The following is a 16765-nucleotide window of genomic DNA, read 5'->3' as shown; positions in this document are numbered from 1 at the left end:
CTTTTTGTGGGTGAGAGAATTTAGCAACATAAATCCAAGTCATGCTGTGCTTTTTGGCTTCAAGACTGGAGAGCTATATCTGATTTGGTTTAGTTACCAATACCGATAAGCCTTTGTGTACATTGATGTGTTTTCTATCTCAGGCATCACCAGGTTATCAGGTGAATTCATGATTTGCCTAACATGACTTTTCTGTAACTGTCAAAGCACTAGGTTTCTTTCGCATACCGTGTTTTTGGAATTTTGTCACACATTGTTGCCAATAACAGTGCATCCATGTATTGGAGCCTCTACTGGGACTCATTCATGCACTGAAAGAGTTTGGTATGTTGGTGTTCCTAACCGTCTACATTTGGTATCTATCATCCTGAATCATCAAGGTATTCTTCGTGTTAAGACCAGTTTCTTTGTGTGTCTTTGAGCCTCAAACAGTGTGTGTTTATGGACCCACAGTTGCAGTACAGGTGGCACACAAGCAACCTGAAAACTGGATCTCCCTGCAAACTTCTGTTGGCATATAACATTCAAATCATTAGCATCCTTCTGGCCTTGTTTAAGATCAGGCCTCAAAAGCTTAAAATCCTAAGCGTTGAACATCATCTTGTATACACAACCCAGGCAGACAATATCACATGATCAGTATCTCCTTGGTAGATTTATTTCTGGAATGGATTTTTCTGACATTAGCAGCCTGTCTGGCACTATTCCCAACCCCATGTTTAAAGATTACTTTAGTTGAGGGAGGTTGGCTGCAATCTGAACCTTCTGTTTATCCCGGATTCGTTTAGCTGAGACAAGTTGGCTGGAGTCTGCACCTTCTGTTTTCCCAGAGTGTGCCAGGGAAGCTCTGATGCATCTAGTAGGTGTTTCTCTCCAAATATTCTCTTTTGGGCCAGCCTCGCAGGCTTCTTGAAATACACAATATTGTAATATCATTATATGCATAGGAAATTCTCTACATTATATTTCCATTAGCTCTTCTGCAAAAGTGATCCATGAATATTCAATATGTATTATCATACAGATTTTTGCCAGATTCTGTGTCCCTTAGTGAGAGCGAAGAACCAGCCCTGGTGGCCTTGTGTTTTTTTTCTGCAAAAGTACTAGGGATTCACTTGCATTACAAAAGCAACAGTATACAGTAGGGCATATCTAAAGTTATTAGCAAGTTCAAGGAACTGCTGAAGCATAAAACAGTTACATAAGGCAGATCTAAAATCAGCTCAGCTTAGAAGTATAGCCTTATCTAAAAGAATGAGAGCCTTATCACTCCAAATGAGCTCTATCTCCCAGTATCTAGGGCTATCTATAATTTTTAATGCTGTATAAACTGTGGGGTCTCTACATATGTGACTAAACTGAAGTATTTATTTTTGTTATGAAGTCAGCAGGCATACAGTCTGTGTTAGAAATAGCAACAAGGACAGGTAAATTTTCCCCTTAGAAAAGTACTAACACCATACTTGTCTTACATGGTAAGAATTTGTAAATCTCAGAGTACTTTGAAAGATTTGGGGTTCAGATGTGTAGAATTTTGATTTACTTAATTTATTATCTCATAAGTCACACTAAAAGACCTATCTTGTCTGACCACCAAGACAGATTTCTAAAAGTTCAGGAAGCTCATGTCTCTAAGTTAATTTCCTGCCTACAACTCATTGCTGCCATGCAGTCCTACAGAAGAAAAGAGGACCTATCACAATGAACTCCCTCATGAACCAAAAGATATGCTCATTCCCTGACTCTATAGGAAATAAAGCTGTTGGGTTTTTTTTTTGGCCACGGCCATCATTAAATGGCCTGTCTGAAGCTGAAGAACTCAGGCTGTTTCTAAGCTGTTCTCTTCTCCAAACTGTCTCTCTTGCTCCTTTCCCACCATGGTGACTTTTAGACACGAAGTAACTCACGTAGTGGAAGAGCAGGGACTTAAACAATCTCTTCAGCTGTCAGCAATACTACAGTAAAAGGATCAGTAAGCTGTAAAGTGACTCTCATGCTTCATCTGTAGTATTTTCATTATACACGAAACTATCTACTTTGTAAAAATGACACTATTTACTTTTTCTACCTCACCAATACAATAAATGCCTTAGATTTTGAGGAAATACATGAAATTACATGTTCCTGAGATCAATATGAATAAATCAGTACAAGTAAGGAAAAATTTTGCCTCAGTTCCTGACAACCCCCATGAAGGGGAGCTTCTTTTGTTACTGGGAATGTCAGGAATTTGAATTAATTTCCACTAGTAAAATTTTTTCTTACATGTCCTTTTTGGGGTGGTGGAAGTGAGAGTGGCACAGATATTTATGTGTTTTTTCAATAGTGAAGAGAAAAACCTCACCTATTTTCTTTCAGACAGAAGTATCGCCCATTTGGGATGTGTTTTGACCTCTGTGCTATGAACCACTCACGGTCTGTTCTCAAAGCAGGCCATCTTAGGAAAGCAGTGGTTCATTTTGGGCTCAGGCAGTCATCATGCATCTGATTGCAAAGATTTCTGGGAAGAGCTACTGCCTTCTGGACAGCCTGACACTTCCAACAATCCACATCTCTAAATCCACATGCTATTTATGGGTAATTCCAAAGACTGAGCTTTCAGAAGAAAACACATTTCTTCCAATTTGATTATGTTCTGAAACCTCGTAGTCTTGCAAATCTCTAAGTTTCATCCAATCCTGGAAGCAGTTAATATGATTTTAGTATCTCTGCTTGCATGGAAACATAAAAACAAACTTCAGTACTTCTTGCAGAAGGAGATTGTTGAACCACCTGCAAATCTATTTCCCCGCTCCTTTTCATTATTAAGGCGTGATGGAAAAAGCAGAAGTGTTACCATGACAGGAAATGAATGCTCAACTAATCTATTTGAGACCCTGTTTCTCTCCCAACAATCAAGAAGGCCCAAACTTGCTGCACCATCAGTGGGTCATTTTGGCTTGATACCACATTTGTTAAAATTCTCAGGTGGTGTCTGTTTCCTTGAAGATTCACCTCCAGGTAAAAGGGTGGCCATGTCTGAAGGAGCCTACTGCGTGTATATTGTCAAGCACTTGAAAAGAAAAAGTAGAGATTACCTACCAGTACTTGGCTTTCTTGGAGCTGCATTGCATGTTCTCTGTCTATCTGCATTCCTGCCTTAAGGTCCTCATAACACCTGTCTTTATTCAGATTCTCAAAAAAAGCTTTTTCATACAATTATGTGTCGTCGTATGGGTTTAGAAGTAAGGCATTTCATGCAACATCTACCTCCGTCTTTCTGTCTTTTTGGTTGTTTCCAATGACAAGCTTTTCAACAATAACTGGGACATATGTATGCATACTTTTTTATCTATGAGAATTATATGTTATTTCTCTAGACATTATTACCTTTTTTTTCTTGGCTGGACAAATCTCATTCCTTTTCCTGCCAATATTTTTTATCTTTCTAGATCCTTCACTGCTATATCTCTATTGACACAACAGCTTCAAATTTAATATCATTTCAGATTTAATTAACATGCCATTTACCCTGTTCCCAAGTCATTAATGATGATGACAAAACTGGACCAATTATCATTCTCTGGGGCATTTCTCTCTGCATAATGAATGAGTTTGACAGAGGTGGAAGTTTCAGTTTGAAGCTTGAAATAATGAATTGTCAATTAAGCTTTCATTTATTTTATTTGTTGTAGCTCCTAATTATTGATGGACAGCAGCTGAGAACTGACCCATCTACCATAATGGATGAAGTGCAGAAATTTCTGGGCGTCTCTCCTCATTATAATTACTCTGAAGCTCTAACGTGAGTTAATTTAAGCATGATTTTCACCTCTGCCTACACCCCTAAAATACCAGTTAGTATCTAAGTGAGCTTGCCGCAAAATAGTCTCTCATACTTCTGCGTTTCATGTGAGCTATCAATAGGATATGTTCTCCATTGTCTGCAAAGAACATAATTCAGGGTTAGATTTTCTGTGAATCATAGGCTGAGCCACTCAGTGTGGAGCTTAACTTACAGACATACACCTCTGACAAATTAACAAAGTATTGCTTTGTGAGAATTGCATATGGATTTTGGGTGAAGAGAAAGGAATTTTATTTTCGTAAATAAACAGAAGACGGAATGGACACATACATAAACAGCAAGAGAATTAGTCTGTCTTTTTTTTGATAGAAAGACTCAACAGTATCAGTCAGGAATGTAACATCCACTCAGTGTGTCATAAGTGGACATATACACAAATCCTTTGGATTCTAACATTGAGATTGAGTTGCCCTTAAAATAAAACTGGTAACCTTAGGTTTACTCTTTTGAATATGAGTCTGTTATCTGTCTTTATGGGAGGCTTTCAGAAAATAATGGTTTTCTTTCCTAGACATTTCTCTGTTCCATCTAGTTTTACTCTATGCCTTTTTATGGCACAGGTAGCAAAACAAACCTTCATCTTCCATGAAGTAGAATTAAGTGCATTTTAAAGACATAACTTCAAGGATTGTTTGGGTCTTTAAGTATATTGAAAACATGTTTGTTTTCTACTGAAGGTCTGATACTGAAGTATCCTTTGGCCTGGATACTGTCAGTCCCACCTGCATCTAGTTCTACAGCATACATTTTCCTTCATGTCTCCCTTTGTTCCCTCAGCTGATGTCAGCTTATTTACACCAGTAATGAATTTGTCTTTAAATTAATTCATTCTGGCATGTCTTTTACAAAAGATACATAAAACAGAATTTATTTTTGCTTGTAATTACAAAATTGCAATACAGCAATGTGAAACAAAACACACTTGTATTTGTGTATCCTTTCTCCAAAGAATTAAAATTGGTTTGTAGCTTCTAATTCTTTGATGGCTGCAAGGCCATTATATTGGCATCCCAATATTAGATATTATGTATATATTGGTATACCAATATACCAGGTTTACAAGACAAGAGTGAAAGACTGGAAAATGAACTGTAGGTTAGGTATCTTAAGGTTCATGTTCTATAGAGTGGACAAAGATAGCTAATAAGAAAAATTTGTGCATGGTTGCAATGTACTGATGAAAACAAAGTAAGCCCAGCTGGAAGAAGTGCTTTCTATCTTAGCTTGCAAAAGTTCTCTGGGAGATAAACTAATTGCTCCAACCAATGTAGCTGTTCACTAATAAGTTACTTCCTGTTGGTACTTCTCACCTATAAGTCTTTCACAATGAAGACAGATGTTACCTGTGTCTGTATTGCAAGCAAAAGCCCAGTCTTTATTCTGCATGCTTACTTTCCCTTGACTAGATATGTATTCTGCGAAGGCATGATGTAATCCTTAAAATGTGCTCTAAAATATGTGACACCTACAGAATGCAGAGACTTTACTAGGTATTTTTATTATCATTATTGTATTTGAATTAATCCAATGAAGACAAACACCACATACCAGTATCTTTGCCCATACTAAGTCTTTCTGTGCCAACAGTAATCTTCATGATCACCTGGATCCTAATTGTATCATTAGCAGGTACCCACTTCAGTCTAAACTTGGGAGATGCATCTTCCTTGCAGCATCTCGCAGCCTTTACTGTGTAAGATTCAGTCTTTCCAGGATTAGTATTGCCTTCTGCTTCTCTCCTTTGTTTTTTCTATTTACTTCTGGTTCATACTTTGTATCTGTACCCAGCTCTTACTACCTTGCTCCTGTTAACTCTCCTCAGCTTCTCCATTTCCCCACTTTGCTTACCATCTTTTCTCCTGAAATGGTGATTTAACAGAGGAAAAAATAAGGAACTTACTTTATTGTGTTTCTGTGTTGAAGTGTACAAAATTTTTTTTTTCAGGTTTGACTCACATAAAGGTTTCTGGTGTCAGCTCCTGGAAGAGGGAAAAACAAAGTGTCTTGGAAAGAGCAAAGGTAGAAAATACCCTCCTATGGATTCTGAGGTAAACCACTACACTCATTTGCATTATACAGATATTCAGTTGCCACACATGGGACACCACACAGGCAAGATTATAAGATGGGAAAGAAGACAAAAATAGTAGTTGTTCGCTATTTGACTACCTTTCCCTACAAATGAAACATTTAAGATAGCTGTAGAGCATATCAGCTTTTCCAGTTCTTTATTTCAAATATGAGGAATTGAAGCCATTAGAGAAAACAACTTTTAAAACTTGGCAGCCCTGAAATTCACTTGGAAACCTGTCCCTTTTACCTAAGTGACTTAAGCAGCAGAGGCTCCACAGTGCATGTGTTTTCTCAGTCACGATCAGGTACGTGTTTTTGTGTCTGACCCCTTGTCTTTTAGTTGGAGCATGACAAATAATGCAGACTCTCATAAAATCCAGTTTTAACAGTTGTTAGCTTCTGATTCTATTAATTTTATAAATACCTTCCTGGACAAATGCTCAAATGAAGACATCAGATCAAATAGAATCATAGAATCGTTTTGGTTGGAACAGATCTTTTAAGATCCTTGAGTCCACCCATTAACCTAATATTGCCAAGTCCACCTCTAAGCCATGTCCCTAAGAACGGCATCTACGCATCTTTTAAACCCCTCCAGGGATGGTGACTCCACCACTGCCCTGGGCAGCCTGTTCCAGTGCCTGACAACCACTTCCATTAAGAAATTTTTCCTAATATCCAATCTAAATGTCCCGTGGTGCAACTTGAGGCCATTTCCTCTCATCCTATCACTTGTTACTTGGGAGAAGAGACCAACCCCGTCCATGCTACAACCTCCTTTCAGGTAGTTGTAGACAGCGATAAGGTCTTCTGTTAGCTGCAGCCTTTACCTAAGGGCAGTTTAATCTCCTCCTCTAGCTGTAACTTTTGTGTTTATTCTGTCCTGTATTCCCATTTTATTTAGCCTGACTAAAATGCAAATAAAAACTTACAGTTTGAACAGCAGTATTAATTTGGCAAGTAAGCCGGGATTTTTTTTTTTTTTCTCACAGTACTTAGATTGTAAGTAACTTTACATCAAGAGAATTACGCTGATATAAAATAACTTGGTGAAAGGCTTTTGACCAGAGATAAGACAAGACTGTTTGTTGATTGTTCTATTTTTCAACTCTAAATGCTTCTGAAAATGCAGTTACCAATTGATACATGCCTACATACAAAGATATTTTAGAAGCTTTGGTTTCAATCACACTTCAGTAAATGCAAAGTAACTGCATTGGCTTCAGTGTGAGTCTTACTTTACATGACTATTTCAGAGTAGAATCAGATCCTTTGCTTTGACTTCACTGTTCATTTTGAACAACCTTAGTTTCTCTTTAAATTATCTTTTACTGTTAAGCTCCTAACTGAAGAGCTTAAACTTGCATGCAGTAGGTAGCACAAAACAACATAAACTACATAAGAGAAAGTAAAGTTTTGACACAGGTAGAACAAACTTGGAAACCTAGAATTCACAGCAACTGCAATACAGAATTTTATTAAATAAAAATATCTCCTTTTGTATCCATCAGTGCAGGGCTTTTCTGTCAAGCTACTACAGAGATCACAATGTGGAACTGTCAAAACTCCTACACAAATTGGGACAACCCCTGCCATCGTGGCTGAGACAGGAGCTACAGAAAGTAAGATAGCATTGAAACAAGGCTTTTGGAAATCTCTCTCCCATGCTTCAGTCATCATACCTGTCTCCAGTATCTACCAAGAAGTTTTTGTAAGATATATGTCTTCAAAAAAGAGTAAAAGATAGAAATTATTTCCATATGCTGGCATGTGGATTGTGGAAATACATGTGTTTCTTAGAGCTCTGGTGGGCCAAATCTTTCTCATAAACATTTCTGGGCCTGTGGACTTGTGTACTGCTGTGCACATATGTGAAATTATTTGCAACTGGTATAAGCTTCAGAGATACATGACCGGTCCAATTTCATGGTAAATATTTACATTTTTATATATCAGTTTAAAAGTATTGTGTCTTCTGTAGGTTTTGTAGCCCATTGTTAGACCACTGACAGTTTTTCTTACTATTTGATTATTGTTTCGCATAAAAAAAGAAAACTTTATATAGCACAAAATGCCAAGTGTGCTTCTGCCTTTGGAATCGGCTTGCTAATACTCAAAGTATATATTTACAAGGGTGAGAAGTACAGTTACTATATTATGATCTAGCTGTGCTTAGCAACAAAACACATGGAACAAAATCTGGAAGCCAGAGGCAAAAGTCATGTAGTAAAAATCAAACAGAAAACATGACTATAACCTGTAACAACAAACCCTTACAAGGCAGTAAGGACCTTTGTCCATAATTACTATGTCTGATTTTGTACTGACTGAAATGGCAAAATACAGAATGTAGCTGTTTTCCGAGCCGAAATTTAATTGGACATGTGAAGCACAAAAGTCGCAGTATAATCCCTATGAGCGGTATTACACTTGTACAGTTGGGAACCAAACAAGCCCTGCAATGAGCAGTCTGTCACTCCTGGCTTCTGTGAGCAGCCAGATCTGAATATTACATTGCTGTGAGGCAGGAGTGACTCCACCAAACTGAACGAAACATTGCTGAAGAGCAGAAACAGATCCATCTTTAGACTGCCATAATTCTTACCCCTAATTTTTCCTTAATTTATTTGCCTTCAGTCTATGCTTTGTGTATTCCAAGATCCCTCAACCTGATCAAAATTGTAGCAGCCTTCAGTAACCTTCAATTTACACCAGCTGCAAAAAATCTATCAGATTTCCAGATGCGTATGTTGGTCCTGGTTCCAGACATTTTAAACATGTCCATTTTAAATATTAGGAATAAGCTTTAGGAAAAATAAAACCAAAAAACAAACATTAAACACAGTGTGTAATTACGGTAGAAATTCACACTCAAATCATGGAAAAAACAAATATCCAGCCTTACATTTATGTGATACATTTCAGTGATACATCTCACAATACATCAGTTTAGATGCGAGATAAAGTCTAATTAATAGTATTTAAAAGTTGAGAAAGAAGATCATTGAAAACTTCAGCTGAGTATGGCCATGATGCTGCTTCTCTGAACTTCGGCTCTGAGTATTTCTGAAGGCATGAAGATGTAGTGAAAACAAAAGAGCAATGCTTTTTACAGTAGCTCGGTAATATTGTCATAATTTGGTTTAGAATCAATAGTTAAAAACGTGTCAAATGGTGGGAAAACTTAATATGTCTCAGTACTCTTTTATGGCATTTATATAATCATATAATTTGACTTTTAAGGTAATGGAATAGAAATCAGTCAGTTATTCCCTACATAGAAAAAAGATGTTGAGATCCTTACTATGCCCCTAACTGGTAGTCTTTATTTATTGATTTTTGTCTATGTAACACCTGGTTTTGATAGGCCTGTAAAGAAAAAATCTAGACAAATTTGCTGTATATAACAATATTCTTTACGCAGCACATTTTTGCTAAGGGAATATGCATGATTAACGATGAGGACCTACTAGAGCAGACTTTCTTAAGATGAACATCTTTATTATTTATTAGAGAAAATTTTCACTTCATTTCACTTTAAATTTTCACTGTCATATGGATTTGGCCCAAAAGCTGACTTGTCTTAAAATAGTACTTATTTAATAAAAGAAACACTCTGGATTTTGAGCATCTGTAAAAGCAAATTCTCAGCATGCTGTGGACAGCTCATGTGTCCTGCCAGCACATATATGGATTTGTTACAACTAATTTGAATAACTGGAGAAAATGCCTGGGGTTTTCATCCTGGCATGATTGATTTTACCCTTGACATAACCTGATGTAACATCACTCAAACATTTTTTTAAAATCTGCAGGGATTACATGAAGCTCCTGTTACGTACACTGCTGCCTCAGTTACCCCATGCTCTTCAGAGCAGCAACTGTAAAATAGAAGAAAACAGGAGAAACTTTAAGCACTCTGGAGTGCCCAAAGTTTTCCTGGTGAGAGGACCCTCTGCACAAATTGAGTGACTCCTGCATGCAGGAGGAACAGGCTTCAGCCACCTTCATAGCTCATTCTTCATTTTCAATAACTGCATTCTTTCTCTGGGAAATTAAGGCCACTACAAAAAGATAATGAGTGGGCACTCAGGGACAGAGCAGTGATGGGAACATGCACGTTGGCCTCATTGTCCCTCCAGAAATTTTACAACAGCCAAGGTGACACATCTCAGATCTGTGGACTACTTCTGTGAAGTCCTCTCTGAGCTACAGCGAGGAGCTCCCTGCCATTGTTGGTGATCTGGTAGCAGAGCCCAAGTGCAGTCACCACGTAGCCCTGGGAGGATATGCCCCTCACATGCACAGCCTTGGGCTGGGATGCACTAGGCTTGGTTTGGCAGCTGAACACAAAGCTCATCCTCCAGGAAGGAGTGTCATGGTGACTCTCAAGTCCTGAAGAGGAACAGCAGGGTGGAGCCCTTGTACTGTCTAGTGCTTTTTCTAAAGGAGGGAACTGGGAACAGAATGAATGCGTTTCTAGGGAAATCTTCAGTGGCTTCCTGTGGTAATTTTACCTCAGTCAATACTGTGAACAAAGTAGCTTGACCTTTTGGCCCTGGAACTGTGCATCTGAAAGGGTGTGATCTTGAATCTGCATAGGTCAAAGCTCCTGTTGGGATGCAGCTGTTAAACATTAGCATTTTTAGAAAAGGTGCTGCCAGATTAGCTTCATGCACACAGGGCAGGCTCCTCTTGACACAGGAGCACTGGGGAAGTAAAGGCAAACTGCTGGTCCTCTTTGCAGTTCTGAATTTCTGATGGTTGTTTATTACTTGTTTATACAAGGCTGGTATGAATCCACCTTCCCTCCCGAACTCTTCTATTTAAATATGTTCTTACATTTAACAGGAGACTAAAAAAAAAACAGTGTGACTTTTAATGTGGAATCAAGTTGGTGAAGAATGGAGTCTGAGCAAAGCATGCAGACAACATCTAGATGTGTTATTCCCCAAACAATAGGATGCACATCAGTACAACTGAGTAAGCAAGTCATACAACATGGATTATCTGACAAAAGTTTAACCTCTGTTCACAGCTTAGCTACAATCGGTATTTGATTTCCACAAATAGGCTATCAACATTAATACTGTTAAAAAATACTGACCCATTACAACTAATTTATATTTCCTAGTCAAAGTCAGATGTCGTATAGTGGTTGGTAACATAGCCATGGTTTCTGTTCCCCTGGTAGATAACTGCACAAGCAATTTATTTAACAAATGCTTGATGATGTGAGCTTCACATTTATTTTCATAAACATAATTCTGAAATTTGCTTTCTGCAGACATCTGTGCCATTAAAAATCAATGTGTGAGCAGAAAGTGACTGTTCGGGGGGTGTAAACACAGAGCCTGATATGAATTCATTTAATTATTTGAGCAAACATTCCTGAAAATACTGTGATATTTTCCCAGTTCTACTTGTGCAGAAAGAATTTGTTTCCATGATTTGCAGACTATCTTGTACAGGATATCCTTTTTCATTGCTTAAAAATGTGAAACTTCCTCAGGAAGAAATTAAATAGATATTTCAATGTTTATAGATGTAATACTCTTGTCATTCACATTGAATGAAAATTGCTGGAAACATTTTTCTCAAAGTTTTTTAAAATAAAAAAAATATATATTATTCTCATAGTGGCATGGTATCTGAAGTGCAACAATAAACTCTGATAAGAAAATATAGTGTTGTGTGGAAGTGATTTTTATGTTCACAAAAGTTGTCCTTTTCCAGGTTTGTTAGCAGCTATTGCTGTTTGACACTGAGCTACAGCACAATCCAGGAGCAGGGGAGCAGCATGAAATGTTTTCAGAAGTGAAAAATATTGCTTACTCTCCCAGTGAGTGAATATTACTGGTTTATGCAGCTGCTCGTTTTACTGCTTTTGCTTCCTGCTCACTTTTTATTTCTTGTGCCAGAAATTGCTAATGTGCTGTAGAAACATTGCCAGAGCTTGCTTTTGTTAAGATAACAAGCAGACTTTGTCAAAATTATTTGCCTTGGGGATTCAATAGTTGTGCCAATGCATCAGCCTCCACAGATGTATGAAAACCTTTCTTAGGAGAAACCTCTAAAGACAGTATGAGCATCCAAAGGAAAATTCACTGTCACCAACAAATTCAGAACAGAATAGAACAGTGTACTATCTAGCTGGGCAAAAGCTGCTTAATATCTTCACAGAGATGTAGAAAATAGGAAACCTGTGTTTAAAAAATATTCTGTTAATTAGAGAGAAATGATGCAACCTCTACATTTAGAAGTCTAAGCTTATTTTAAAATACTTAGCTCTATAATGTCTAAGCATAACAAAAGTGGAACAGTAAAGTAATAACAGAATGGTACTAAGCAAAGCGAAAAGATTCTTGCTACAAACAACACCTGCCTGACCTGTCTCCAATTTATCTGATTTCATTTAATGTTTCTTTTCAGTTCTTCCAATCACAAAACTCTTAAGAGCTCAAAGGCAAAGAAACTTTTTTGTCTCTCTGGACCACATGGATCAAGAAGGCACAATAGCTGGCATCAAAGGACAAATCACAGGAACAGGAAAGTAATTAACAGCTGAAACCAAGGGCTGGGGAAACCTGAAAGGAGGAGGAATTTAGGCAAATTAAGGTTGATAGACTTTAGAAGCATACAGTGAGCTGGATTCTTCAGCACTCTGCTTTCTGTCAGTTTACTTCCATCTTTTTTAATACAATATTTTCTTTCTTCCCTTTTTCTGTTCTGATCCTCTCTTTCTCTTGATAAATTCAGATGGGAAATAAGGCTCATGTACTTTTAATTGCTCAGATGTTTGTCTGCTTAGGAGAGCTGTCAATCTAGGAGCACAAGATCACTCCTTCCAAAAGGTATTAAACAGAAGTGGCCTAGTTCAACTGTGATAAAGGTGTTTGGTTCAGAATTACTAGTTGAAATCATATAGCCTGTGTTATTCAGGAGATCAGAGAAATGGACTCTCTTTCCTCAAAACAAATCTTATTGTCTTCTCAATTATCTCATCAAGAATATCTCTCCTATTAAGTCCCCCAGTAAAGCTCCTTTCTTCAGCTAAATTCTGAACCGATTTACTCCTGTAAAAAATTTTTAAATCACAAAATAGGAAAATGTTTTCTGCATAACTTTTTATACAAACGCAGTACATACATTTTAGTTATAGAACTCTGTCTTGAATGAAAACATTATGAGCTAAAGGCAGGGGCCAACTTTTTAATGCGTATGACAGAGTGGAAATAAAATTTCTGAACACAAATGGTACAAGGTCAGAACAGCTGAGGCTCAAGCTTACGGCACTGGTATATAATGTGATAAGATATGCTTTAAATAATGTCCTATATTTTCTGCAGAAAATAGATAAAAAACGTGGATACTAAAATATGAGCCAAAAGGCAGGTTTCTGCAGTAAAATATTTGCCTATTCTATAGCCTCTTCTTCCAGACCTCCCTAACAATTCAAATACAAAGTCATCCTGCTATAGCTGATTGAGCCAGATTTTCAGTCCCTGGGCTGTGTCATTCAGCAGCATCTGGTCCACAGAAGCCCATGTTGCGCCAGCACCTTTCCAGTGTAGCCCCATGCAGAACCTGAACTCACCTTTGAAGTGCAGCTGTTGCTGGGAGCAACTTTTGCAGCCTGTGCCTGCCCTGCCCTCTGCTCAGAATTACTGCAAAATACTTAAATTAAGATGCTGTGGCATAAAAGGTATAGCAATTAAAAATGAGAGTGTGGGGATTTGATCAGCATTAAGCAGATCCACTTACTTATATGGACTGGAGAAGGAAAATTACCTGTATTCACATAAAGGGATTACTTCATTTATCTTTCAGGACCTTTCTTCTTAATCTATGGTTACCAAGTAACAGATAATAGTGCTTTAGTATTTAAGGCTCATAGAATCACAGAATGTTAGGGATTGGAAGGGACCTCAAGAGATGACCTAGTCCAATCCCCCCGCTGGAGCAGGAACACGCAGCTGAGGTTACACAGGAAGGTGTCCAGGCGGGTTTTGAATGTCTCCAGAGAAGGAGACTCCACAACCTCCCTGGGCAGCCTGTTCCAGTCATCTTATGACTTGACCCAACATACATACACATGCGCGCACACATGTATCTCTGTCTCCATATACAAAGCAGCATGAATGTCTAGGCCAGCTAAAGAGAACTGCCCCGGTTTGGGGAGTAACTTGCAGACCCTTTGCCACAGCTCCGTTAATTCGGTTTCTTGTGGGGATGCTACTCAGGAGCTTCAGAAAGCACCAGAAACCGAAATAAATGGTTTAATGCGGCTAACCCCCACCCCGCGCTCCCGCAGCAAACACAACGCCCTCCCGTGCCGCGGTACCGCCGGTCTGTGCCGCGCAGGCTCAGCCCCGCCCCTCGCCCCGCCCCTGCGGCCCCGCGCGCCGCGTGGGAGGGGTCGCCGCTCTGGCCACGCCCAGTTCGCGGCGCAGCGCGAGGCGGTGGCCGCGCGGGTCTGTGCGCTGTTGGTCTCGGGGCTGCTGGTGGCCGTTGGCGGGCACGGGGGGCGGCGGTTGGCGGGGAGGCGATGTGGGGCGGTTGGCGGGGAGCTGGGCACGCGGCTGGGCACGCGGCTGGGCACGCGGCTGGGCACGCGGCTGGGCACGCGGCTGGGCACGCGGCTGGGCACGCGGCTGGGCACGCGGCTGGGCACGCGGCTGGGCACGCGGCTGGGCACGCGGCTGGGCACGCGGCTGGGCACGCGGCTGGGCACGCGGGGGTGTTCACTGACCGGGCGCGCGCGGAGCCGTTACGCGGCGCGTGCTCTGCCGCAGTCGCGGTTGGGCCCGGTCGGAGCCGGCAGCGCAGAGCAGCGCAGCGAACGGCAGGTAGGCCTTGTGGCGAGGCGGAGGGGATGGGAGTCGTTAGACAGTGGCGGTGGTGGCGGGACCAGGGCAGGGGTGAGGGAGGGAGCGGCCGCCGGTTGGGAAAATGGCGGCCGCCACGTGGTGGGAGCGACGGGGTGGGGGGAGTTTGATCCATGACTCCATGGGGGCTGCCGCCCGTGGCTGTCCCCCTTCCTAGGCATGGAAGAGCAGTTCCTTGCTAATTGGCAAAACTTTTACCGTCTTGTGGGTATTAGTCGTTGACTGTAGCAAGTAACAAGCCGAGTCGGCAGAGGCCCTGGGGTTGGCAGTCTCCCACCTTTGCAGGTGTTATTGTTTTTTCGTTTTCTCCTTTTTTTCTTTAATAAGCGTTCTTAAACGAGTTGTCTTTTTTTTTTTTTTTTTTTTTTTTTGTCTCAGGAGCGCAGATGATGCAAGTGCGGAGGTGTATCTGCCGTTGAAGATCCTTACCTCAAAAAAAGTACGTGACTGCGTGTGTGTTACATAATAAGCTCTTAGAAGTCGGGTTTTGGGCGGGAGTAGCACCGACTTAAGCATTTCTGAGACTTGTCTGTTGAACTCCAGGTATAGGCTTTGTGCTTTGTTTTTAGGGTATGCATCGTTCGTGTTTCAGTCGCAGAGAAATATAACCAAGTGCATCAGTTAGTGTGACTGGCAAGAGTTTGGCCTGGGTGTAGATGTATTAGATATGCTAGTAATAGTGGATTATGGTAAAACATGTTGTTAGTATTTTTGCCTAATAAACTGCCAACTAAAAGCATCTGGATCCACAGTTTTCTCGGGGATGCCTGTGCAAGGAGCATGTCTTTTTCAATAATCACGTTTCTGATTTAGTGAAATGAGCGCCGAGAGCAATCTGCAAATGCAAGAGCAGAGGCATATGACAAGTTGATACTAACAGCTTTGTTTTAGAGCAGTTTGCAACTCCTAGGAGGGCATCATATTGTTGCCTAAACTTGGCCCTAATTTTTAGCAATGAGCAACAATGTATACAGAATGTAGGTCAGGCTGACCCTCCTTGAAGCTGTGGAAGAGTGATAGATTGAGCAAGGGAGTTACTATTGAGAAGAGTAAAACAAAGAGAAGAGTGATAAGATGAACTCCTTATCAGGAGCTTCTGTACTGGCAGTTTGGACATCCTGGAACCTATGCAATTAGTTTAGTTTGCTTAACAATATATCTTGAGACAGATAAAGTGTCCTTCACATCAACTTTGTTCATTATAAGCTCATTATAATACTAAAAATCACAACCCCAGGAGGGAAGACCCAGGCCCAACCCAAGACCCCTCTGCAAGGAACATTTGCAGTAGTGCAATGCTTATGTAACCAATATGCAAATGTGTAACCAGGCAGCCCTTCAGGACTGCCCTGAGGGTGTGTATGTTGTGATAAGATTTTGTATGTAACAACTGTAACTTTGTATTGCTAGTATGCTATTGGTGCAAAAGGAATTGCAGTTTTTGTACGGTTGAAACTTACTGTTTGATATTGGAATACGTTCTTAAATAAATGTGGCTACATTATACATCATTTTAATGCGGTTTTCTCACTTCTTTTTTTTACTTCTGACTTACTACTTGCTGTTTATTTTATATTTATTTTAGACTATGGAAAAGATGTTAAAAAACAAATTTGAGTTATTTTCTTATTTGAGTTGAAAATGGGTCATAAAGCAGCAGATACAACTCACAACATCAACAAACATTTGGCCCAGGAACTGCTAACAAACATGCAGTGCAGTGATGGGTCAAGAAGTTTTGCAAAGGAGAGGAGAGCCTTGAAGATGAGGAGCATAGAGGCTGACCAGTGGAAGTTGGAAGCAACCACTTGAGAGCAATCATCGAAGCTGATCCCCTTTCAGCTATATTAGAATAGGTTGATCTAGCATCCAGACTTGCTGAACTCTGTAATAAAATCAGTATCTTGTCTCCGTGTGAGATTGGCTTTGCACACCAGGAACGGACACGCGCTTGAGC

General features: G+C 40.0%; 1 protein-coding gene, 1 long non-coding RNA gene and 1 other non-coding gene across 4 annotated transcripts in view; all 3 read left to right on the top strand.

Moving 5' to 3' along the window:
• The window catches only part of LOC136101100 (bifunctional heparan sulfate N-deacetylase/N-sulfotransferase 3), a 76975-nt gene extending 65370 nt beyond the window's left edge, over nucleotides 1-11605 (top strand). Inside the window, exons 12-15 of one of the 2 annotated variants that reach the window (XR_011738908.1) lie at nucleotides 3675-3784; nucleotides 5793-5895; nucleotides 7432-7849; nucleotides 10772-11605. Coding sequence is in view for 1 of the 2 variants with exons in the window: in XM_071808108.1 (XP_071664209.1) it covers nucleotides 3675-3784; nucleotides 5793-5895; nucleotides 7432-7551 (333 nt within the window). In the remaining variant the exon portion in view is untranslated. Of the gene's footprint in view, nucleotides 1-3674; nucleotides 3785-5792; nucleotides 5896-7431 lie in introns of both variants that reach the window. The other variant, XM_071808108.1, reaches the window with a different exon arrangement.
• A 3028-nt stretch (nucleotides 11606-14633) lies between these two features.
• LOC139827842 (uncharacterized) lies at nucleotides 14634-16325 on the top strand. Its single transcript, XR_011738906.1, has 2 exons — nucleotides 14634-14769; nucleotides 15187-16325. It is a non-coding gene; the product is annotated as an uncharacterized lncRNA (long non-coding RNA).
• LOC136101672 (small nucleolar RNA SNORA24) lies at nucleotides 14918-15048 on the top strand. Its single transcript, XR_010651365.1, has one exon. It is a non-coding gene; the product is annotated as a small nucleolar RNA SNORA24 (small nucleolar RNA).
• Nucleotides 16326-16765: the final 440 nt, after the last annotated feature.

This window comes from Patagioenas fasciata, chromosome 4 (assembly GCF_037038585.1).
Source record: "Patagioenas fasciata isolate bPatFas1 chromosome 4, bPatFas1.hap1, whole genome shotgun sequence".
Taxonomy (NCBI): domain Eukaryota; kingdom Metazoa; phylum Chordata; class Aves; order Columbiformes; family Columbidae; genus Patagioenas; species Patagioenas fasciata.
This window is presented reverse-complemented; position numbering and strand designations above follow the sequence as displayed.